Source organism: Oncorhynchus keta, chromosome 21 (assembly GCF_023373465.1).
Source record: "Oncorhynchus keta strain PuntledgeMale-10-30-2019 chromosome 21, Oket_V2, whole genome shotgun sequence".
NCBI lineage: Eukaryota > Metazoa > Chordata > Actinopteri > Salmoniformes > Salmonidae > Oncorhynchus > Oncorhynchus keta.
Window position 1 is genome coordinate 55,802,354 of NC_068441.1, and position 10,019 is coordinate 55,812,372.

Here is a 10,019-nt window from a genome sequence, read left to right on the forward strand (position 1 = left end):
TGCTGAATGCTGAGGTGTGCTACCTCAGAATGACTTACTGTATGTTGCTGAATGCTGAGGTGTTGCTACCTCAGAATGACTTACTGTATGTTGCTGAATGCTGAGGTGTTGCTACCTCAGAATGACTTACTGTATGTTGCTGAATGCTGAGGTGTTGCTACCTCAGAATGACTTACTGTATGTTGCTGAATGCTGAGGTGTTGCTACCTCAGAATGACTTACTGTATGTTGCTGAATGCTGAGGTGTTGCTACCTCAGAATGACTTACTGTATGTTGCTGAATGCTGAGGTGTTGCTACCTCAGAATGACTTACTGTATGTTGCTGAATGCTGAGGTGCTGCTACCTCAGAATGACTTACTGTATGTTGCTGAATGCTGAGGTGCTGCTACCTCAGAATGACTTACTGTATGTTGCTGACTGCTGAGGTGTTGCTACCGCAGAATGACTTACTGTGTGTTGCTGAATGCTGAGGTGTTGCTACCTCAGAATGACTTACTGTATGTTGCTGAATGCTGGGTGCTGCTACCTCAGAATGACTTACTGTATGTTGCTGACTGCTGAGGTGTTGCTACCTCAGAATGACTTACTGTATGTTGCTGAATGCTGAGGTGTTGCTACCTCAGAATGACTTACTGTATGTTGCTGAATGCTGAGGTGTTGCTACCTCAGAATGACTTACTGTATGTTGTTGAATGCTGAGGTGTTGCTACCTCAGAATGACTTACTGTATGTTGCTGAATGCTGAGGTGCTGCTACCTCAGAATGACTTACTGTATGTTGCTGAATGCTGAGGTGCTGCTACCACAATGTTATTGCTAAATGTCAATAATGGATAAATTATCAGAGTTTTATGAACTTGATCTCAGAAATGTTTGAATAGAGTGTGATTTTGTCTCAATTGATGTTGCAGGCTTAAAGGAAAAATCCACCCAAATCCACTCATTCCTCTAATTTAGTGTCACATAACGCTAATATAGTATTGACAGTAGTATATATAGTATATATATATAGTATATAAACAGTATTGTTTTGTGAACAAATGTTTAATTTTGTCGTTATAATAAGGTTGGTAGCAACACGTGGAAATTGTGAAAATCTGTTGGCGCACAAGTAGACTACAAAACCCACAATGCAATGCTCTATATGGGCTGTCTGGCTAGCTAGCTATCTAGCAAACGTAGCTATACACAATAATACTAAAGTCAATATCAGCATGTGAAGTAACTAATTAGCTGTAAAATGGGCTAAACAAACTGCACTGTCAATCTAGGAGTCTACAATCTCTCCATTGTAGACTCCATGTTCAGATGGATGTGGAGTCTGACACTTTCGCAACGGCACCATGCAATTTTCCCCTGGAAGAGGCGGAGAAATGGGTTCGACCCTCTGTTAAAATTACACATTTCTCGAGGTAGGAATATCGCAAAAAAATTGGTATTATAATCTGACACGTATGAACGGCGTTTTGGAGATCTAGAAGTCGTATTCCTATAAACGTCCAGTGTAACGAAAGAGACTTTATCACAGTACTGCATCCTACCGGAAAAAAGTTCTGCCTGCTTGAACGGCCTCAGATACACATGAAAACACGAATTTACCCAGGGGGCATCGATAGTAGAACATCGCTCAGAGATATCACGGAAAAGACAACAACATTACATTCCGAATGGGGAAGCATCTTTACGTTATATATACGCTTCTTGATGGTTCAGCGTTCGACACGCACAAGAGGAAACTGGAGAAAATGATGATCGGTATTAAAATGGCTGCATGCAGAAAAGATGCGAGAGAAATTGTAGAAAATCTGCTTATTTGTAACCAAACAGTAACTGGGGTATTCAAAAACATAGTACTTCTGATTCTAGAGTAGTGCAGTATTTGAGTGTATTTGGAAAGTATTCAGACCCCTTGACATGTTCCATATTTTGTTACGTTACATCCTTATTCGAAAACGGATTAAAAGTTGTTTTTTTTCCTCATCAATCTTCACACAATACCCCATAATGACATCACAATACCCCATAATGACATCACAATACCCCATAATGACATCACAATACCCCATAATGACATCACAATACCCCATAATGACATCACAATACCCCATAATTACAAAGCATTTTTATACATTTTTACAACCCTTGAAAAATCACATTTAAATAAGTATTCAGACCCTTTACTCAGTACTTTGTTGAAGCATCTTTGGCAGCGTTTACAGCCTAGAGTCATCTTGGGTATGACGCTACAAGCTTGGCACACTTGTATTTTGGGTCTTTCTCCCATTCTTCTCTGCAGATCCTCTCAAGCTCTGTCAGGTTGGATGGGGAGCGTCACTGCACTGCTATTTTCACGTCTCTCCAGAGATGTTAGATGGGGGTCAATTCCTGCTCTGGCTGGGTCACTCAAGGACATTCAGAGACTTGTCCCGAAGCCACTCCCGCCTTGTCTTTGTTGTGTGTTTAGGGTCGTTGTCCTGTTGGAAGATTAACTTTTGCCCCCCTGTGTGAGGTCCTGAGTGCACTGGAATAGGTTTTCATCAAGTATCTCTCTGTTCTTTGCACTGTTCATCTTTCCCTCGATCCTTACTGTGCTGCCACCACCATGCTTCACCGTAGCAGGCCAAAGAGTTCAATCTTGGTTTCATCAGACCAGATAATCTTGTTTCTCGTGGTCTGAGAGTCCTTTAGGTGTCTTTTGGCAAACTCCAAGTGGGCTGTCATGTGTCTTTTACTGAGGAGTGACTTCCTGCTGGCCACTCAAGGCCTGATTGGTGGAGTTGCTGCAGAGATGGTTGTCCTTCTGGAAGGTTCGCCCATCTCCACAGAGGAACTCTGGAGCTCAGTCAGCGTGACCGCCAGGTTCTTGGTCATCTCCCTGACCAAGACCCTTCTCCCCCGATTTCTCAGTTTTGCCAGGCAGCCAGCTCTAGGAAGAGTCTTGGTGGTTCCAAACTTCTTCCATTTAAGAATGATGGAGGCCACTGTGTTCTTGGGGACCTTCATTTTTTTGGTAGTGTGTGTAGATCGCTAAGATTTTTTTTACTTACATTTTTTTATTTTTTTATTTTAAAATAAGGCTGTATTATAACAAAATGTTGAAAAAGTCAAACGATCTGAATACTTTCCCGATTTCACTGTATAATGCTATTTAGTTTCAAACTACATGTCTGTGCGCTGTTAAGTATTATCGAATGCCTCTGAACCACCACCACCACTAAATACTTGTGGGTAGAAACAGCACTGGGTTGCAGAATGGAGCTGTTGAACAGAGCATGGTCCCAACCCAACCAACCCAAACCCAACCCACTGTTCCATTTCCCTCAGCTGGCCTTCAGAAGGGGTGAGAAGATAACTTGTTCCCTTCTGTTGGCCGTGTGTCATCTGAGAACGTGTCAGAAATGGATAGCTACATAGCTAGTTCTGTATAAACCTTAATTGTATAATAAAAAAATAAAAATAAAAAAAACGCCATAGATGGTGTTATATTGAGCAAGAAGCAAAACAACATTTGCGTCGGCTCATATTCCTGCACAATAGTTAATGGAAACCTACAGACTCTGGTTTTTTCTCTCTCCCAAAAAACCTTACGAAACAGCAAGAACACCTCAGCCAATAGTGATTGAACTTAAAGGGCGGATCTTGACAAGACTACTGCATGTGTTTTACTCATCGAGACATGCCCTCCTCCATCCACAAATAAATTGAGTTCCAAATTTTGGCAAAGTTGTGACAAATAATAAAACTACTTTAGCATAAAACCATCAGAATCAGAACAAGTAGACATGTAACTTTGAATATTAACTTTCTGTTTTAGCCTAAATCATCGTCAATCTCCCAAAAAACATAACTTGTTTCAACATCCTTAGTTACACAGCAGGCCAGGACATCATTTTGGCAAAGACTTGGCAGCAATGTCTATCTAGCAAGACAAACATCATCAGTTATGTTTGTCTGTTTAGACTTCAGGAGCAGCAGGGCAATTCTAAAACTCTCAGAATCCTAATCCTAATCCTAATCCTATTCAGAATCCTAATCCGAAGCCTAATCCTAATCAGAATCCTAATCCTAATACGAAGCCTAATCCTAATCAGAATCCTAATCCTAATCCGAAGCCTAATCCTAATCCGAAGCCTAATCCTAATCAGAATCCTAATCCGAAGCCTAATCTGACCTACAGTACCAGTTAAATGTTTAGACCTACTCATTCAATAGTTTTTCTTTATTTTCTACATTGTAGAATAATAGTGAAGACATCAAAACTATGAAATAACACATATGGAATCATGTAGTAACCCAAAAAGTGTTAAATAAATCATAATATATTTGAGATTTGAGATTATTTTTAAAGTAGCCACCATCTGCCTTGATGACAGCTTTGCACACTCTTGGCATTCTCTCAACCAGCTTCACTTGGAATGCTTTTCCAAGCGATCCCATATGTGGGAACGCTTGAAGGAATCCTACATATGCTGAGTACTTGATGGCTGCTTTTCCTTCACTCTGCGGTCCAACTCAACCCAAACAATCTCAATTGGGTTGAGGTTGGGTGATTGTGGAGGCCAGGTCATCTGATGCAGCACTCCATCACTCTCCTTCTTGGTCAAATAGCCCTGACACAGCCTGGAGGTGTGTTGGGTCATTGTCCTGTTGAAAAACAAATGATTGTCCCACTAAGTGCAAACCAGATGGGATGGCGTATCACTGCAGAATGCTGTGGGAGCCATGCTGGTTAAGTGCGCCTTGAATTCTAAATAAATCAACACAGTACCAGCAAAGCACCATCGCACCTCCTCCTCCATGCTTCACGGTGGGAACCACACATGCGGAGATCATCCTTTCATCTACTCTGCGTCTCACAAAGACACAGCAGTTGGAACCAACATTTGGACTCATCAGACCAAAGGACAGATTTCCACTGGTCTAATATCCATTGCTCGTCTCTCTTGGCCCAAGCAAGACTCTTCTTATTATTGGTGTCCTTTAGAATTGGTTTCTTGCAGCAATTCGACCATGAAGGCCTGATTCACACAGTCTCTTCTGAACAGTTGATGTTGAGATGTGTCTGTTACTTGAGATGTGTTGAGATGTGTCTGTTGCATTGATTTGGGCTGCAATTTCTGAGGCTGGTAACTCTACTGAACTTATCCTCTGCAGCAGAGGGAACTCTGGGTCTTCCTTTCCTTTGGCGGTCCTCATGAGAACCAGTTTCATCATAGGGCTAGGTTTTTGCGACTGCACTTGAAGAAACTTTAAAAGTTACTGAAATTGTCCTCATTGACTGATCTTCATGTCTTAAGTAATGATGGACTGTTGTTTCTATTTGCTTATTTGAGCTGTTCTTGCCATAATGTGGACTTGGTATTTTATCAAATAGGGCTGTCTTCTGTATATCACCCCGACCTTGTCACAACACAACTGATTGGCTCAAATGCATTAAGAAGGAAAGAAATGACACGAATTAACTTTTATCAAGGCACACCTGTTAATTGAAATACATTCCAGGTGACTAGTTGAAATACATTCCAGGTGACTGGTTGAGAGAATGCCAAGAGTGTGCAAAGCTGTCATCAAGGAAAACGGTGGCTACTTTGAAGAATCTCAAATATAAACTATATTGTTATATATTATATTATATATTATAGTTTGATTTGTTTAACACTCTTTGTTATTTCATAGTTTTGAGGTCTTCACTATTATTCTACAAATATAGAAAATAGTCTAATTAAATAAAAACCCTGGAATGAGTAGTTGTGTCCAAACTTTTGACTGGTACTTTACATTAGGTTGTTTCTTAGTCCTACAAAAAGGAAGATAGCAGAGCAACACATTTACATTTACATTTAAGTCATTTAGCAGACGCTCTTATCCAGAGCGACTTACAAATTGGTGCATTCACCTTATGACATCCAGTAGAACAGACACTTTACAGTAGTGCATCTAAATCTTTTAAGGGGGTGAGAAGGATTACTTTATCCTATCCTAGGTATTCCTTAAAGAGGTGGGGTTTCAGGTGTCTCCGGAAGGTGGTGATTGACTCCGCTGTCCTGGCGTCGTGAGGGAGTTTGTTCCACCATTGGGGGGCCAGAGCAGCGAACAGTTTGGACTGGGCTGAGCGGGAACTGTACTTCCTCAGTGGTAGGGAGGCGAGCAGGCCAGAGGTGGATGAACGCAGTGCCCTTGTTTGGGTGTAGGGCCTGATCAGAGCCTGGAGGTACTGAGGTGCCGTTCCCCTCACAGCTCTGTAGGCAAGCACCATGGTCTTGTAGCGGATGCGAGCTTCAACTGGAAGCCAGTGGAGAGAGCGGAGGAGCGGGGTGACGTGAGAGAACTTGGGAAGGTTGAACACCAGACGGGCTGCGGCGTTCTGGATGAGTTGTAGGGGTTTAATGGCACAGGCATGGAGCCCAGCCAACAGCGAGTTGCAGTAATCCAGACGGGAGATGACAAGTGCCTGGATTAGGACCTGCGCCGCTTCCTGTGTGAGGCAGGGTCGTACTCTGCGGATGTTGTAGAGCATGAACCTACAGGAACGGGCCACCGCCTTGATGTTAGTTGAGAACGACAGGGTGTTGTCCAGGATCACGCCAAGGTTCTTAGCGCTCTGGGAGGAGGACACAATGGAGTTGTCAACCGTGATGGCGAGATCATGGAACGGGCAGTCCTTCCCCGGGAGGAAGAGCAGCTCCGTCTTGCCGAGGTTCAGCTTGAGGTGGTGATCAACACAATGAAAATTACATCTTGTTTTATAGATCCACTAGTCTTCATTGTGTGACATCTTGTTTTATAGATCCACTAGTCTTCATTGTGTGACATCTTGTTTTATAGATCCACTAGTCTTCATTGTGTGACATCTTGTTTTATAGATCCACTAGTCTTCCTGATGAGAGGCGTCCTGCTGCTGTGTCTGCTGGCACTGGGCCATGCCAAGCCCTACCAGCCAATTAACGTCTTGGACTTCATGAGGGACCATGAAATCATGATGCAGGACGCCGATGATGACGATGATGATGATGACGACAACGCCCTTACGGACTGCCCCTTCGGCTGCCAGTGCTCCCTACGGGTGGTGCAGTGCTCTGATCTAGGTAACATTATATTGCCCACTCACTGCTCCTGGTGCAGTCTGGGGGAGAGGTGGGGCTAGGGGCTCCTAACATTCAATTACACCCTCACTCCTCCTGGTGCAGTCTGGGGGAGAGGGAGGGCTAGGGGCTCCTAACATTCTATTACACCCTCACTACTCCTGGTGCAGTCTGGGGGAGAGGGAGGGCTAGGGGCTCCTAACATTCAATTACAGCACTTGTCTGAAAGCCTCATCTGTTCAGATACTGCAGGACTGAAGGCAATCATGCTCAGTGACATTTTGGAGTTCCTCAAGGCTCTACTCTAGGACCACTACTGTTTTCATTACATTCACAACTTCTCTGTGATGTTAGCTTTACGGCTACGTGGACAACACACAGCTGATTTACCGATTGATTGATATCCTGTCTCCACAGGGTTGCTCTCTGTGCCCGAGAACATTCCCGCCGACACGCTAATGATCGACCTCCAGAACAACGACATCACCGAGGTCAAGGAGGACGACTTCAAAGGCATTAACAAGATCTACGTAAGAAACACACAATTAAACATCTCTCCTACTCTTATCATCACTGCAACATTCATCACTGTTTCCTATCACTTTAGGGTGGAGGGACTTTTCCCACATGAGTCCGATTCACTTTTAGACACCCATTCCCCCCTATGCCTAGCCTATATGCAACACATATTAGGACAGAATCACACATTCACAGCTGACGATAACCCAAGTTCTTTATATCAGTCCCCATCGGACAGAACCCATCTGAACCAGTCTTTCCATCAGACAGAACCCATCTGAACCAGCGTCTACCTCAGAAAGAACCCATCTGAACCAGTGTCTACCTCAGACAGAACCCATCTGAACCAGTCTTTTCATCAGACAGAACCCATCTGAACCAGCGTCTACCTCAGAAAGAACCCATCTGAACCAGTGTCTACCTCAGACAGAACCCATCTGAACCAGCGTCTACCTCAGACAGAACCCATCTGAACCAGTTTTATCTCAGACAGAACCCATCTGAACCAGTGTCTACCTCAGAAAGAACCCATCTGAACCAGTCTTTTCATCAGACAGAACCCATCTGAACCAGCGTCTACCTACATCTGTCTGTACAGGCTCTGTGTAACTTGATAGATTATTTTCCAGGTGGGGATACCATGGCCCCAAAGCAACATCTAGACCCTCTAGCACCAAAACTCTCAATCGAAATAGAAGCCATATTATTTCAGGTGGGGGACGAGAGAGCTTACCGAGAGAATAAAGGGGAAACGTGACATGGTTTGAGCTTAAAACCGTTCTACGGGGTGTAGAAGCCGTTCAACATAGAAGCCGTTCTACAGGGTGTAGAAACTGTTCTACGGGGTGTAGAAGCCGTTCTACAGGGTGTAGAGACCGTTCTACAGGGTGTAGAGACCGTTCTACAGGGTGTTTCACAGAGCCTGTACACACAGACAGAGATAGGCTACAGTTTGTACCTTGTCTGGAAACTAAGTTATCTAGGCCACCGAACTATTACATTGACACCCCCACGTTTATTATCTATGCATAGTTACTTACACACCTACCTACATGTACAAATTACCTCAACTAACCTGTACCCCTGCACACTGACTTTGTACCGGTGCCCCCTGTATATAGCCTCGTTATTGTTATGTTATTGTGTTACTTTTTATTATTTTTTACTTTAGTTTTTTTTTGTGAATATTTTCTTAAACTGTTCTTGAACTTCACTGTTGGTTAAGGGTTTATCAGTAAGCATTTCACAGTAAGGTTTACACTTGTTGTATTCAGTATTTCACAGTACCTGTTGTACTCAGCATTTCACGGTAAGGTACCTGCTGTATTCGGCATTTAACAGTAATGCCGGAATGCAGTGGTTTTAAGACTGGCCGGAATGCAGTGGTTTTAAGACTGGCCGGAATGAAGTGGTTTTAAGACTGGCCGGAATGCAGTGGTTTTAAGACTGGCCGGAATGCAGTGGTTTTAAGACTGGCCGGAATGCAGTGGTTTTAAGACTGGCCGGAATGCAGTGGTTTTAAGACTGGCCGGAATGCAGTGGTTTTAAGACTGGCCGGAATGCAGTGGTTTTAAGACTGGCCGGAATGCAGTGGTTTTAAGACTGGCCGGAATGCATTTAATAAATCGGTCAAAGTATTTCTTATCTGTTCATTTGGATCCCCATTAGTTGTTACTTCCTGGGACTCAACGTATTGTTCAAGTCAACCTCCATTGTCTAAACTCCTAAGAGTTGCTGTATATTTCACATATCTTCTCTTCCCCAGGCTCTGTTCCTTGTTAACAACAAGATCTCGAAGATCCATCCCAAAGCATTCCGTAACATGGATCGGCTACAGCTGTTGTACCTGTCCTACAACCAGTTGACACAGATACCTGCCAACCTACCCCGGAACATCCTGGAGCTGCGTATCCACGACAACAAGATCAGCAACATCCAGAAGGAGGCCTTCAAAGGGCTCAAGTCTGTGCATGTTCTGGGTACGTACAGTTAAGAACACATTCTTATTTACAATGGCTGCCTGGCAACTATTGGCTGAGACCAAAGTGATACACTATTCCTTATGTGGCAGCCCAGCGTGACTCCGGTCAACTGTAGTGCACAATGTGAAGATTACAACAAAAAAAATACAACAAAAAAGTTGTCATTTGAGGCAGAATGCATCTTGGGTTATTAATGATTGCCCTCTATATATGAGTTCAAGAAAGATGTGTTCGAAGCGCCATGCGAGGCTTTTAACCTCCCTGTATGTTTTTCCTGGCCAGAGATGAGTGCTAACCCGTTAGCTAACAACGGGATAGAGCTGGGAGCATTCGACGGTATGGAAACGCTGTATATCAGGATCGCGGAGGCCAAGCTCACAGCTGTACCTAAAGGTAACACTACCAGTAACAAGCCAAGCTCACAGCTGTACCTAA

At 43.5% G+C, this 10,019-nt stretch overlaps 1 protein-coding gene across 1 annotated transcript in view; it reads left to right on the top strand.

Annotated features, from left to right (window-relative positions):
* The window catches only part of aspn (asporin (LRR class 1)), a 35,544-nt gene that overhangs the window by 1,335 nt on the left and 24,190 nt on the right, over window positions 1-10,019 (top strand). Inside the window, exons 2-5 of the mRNA XM_052474279.1 lie at window positions 6,865-7,086; window positions 7,501-7,613; window positions 9,368-9,581; window positions 9,867-9,977. Of these exons, the coding sequence (XP_052330239.1) occupies window positions 6,882-7,086; window positions 7,501-7,613; window positions 9,368-9,581; window positions 9,867-9,977 (643 nt within the window). The 5' untranslated portion in view covers window positions 6,865-6,881. The remainder of the gene's footprint in view (window positions 1-6,864; window positions 7,087-7,500; window positions 7,614-9,367; window positions 9,582-9,866; window positions 9,978-10,019) is intronic.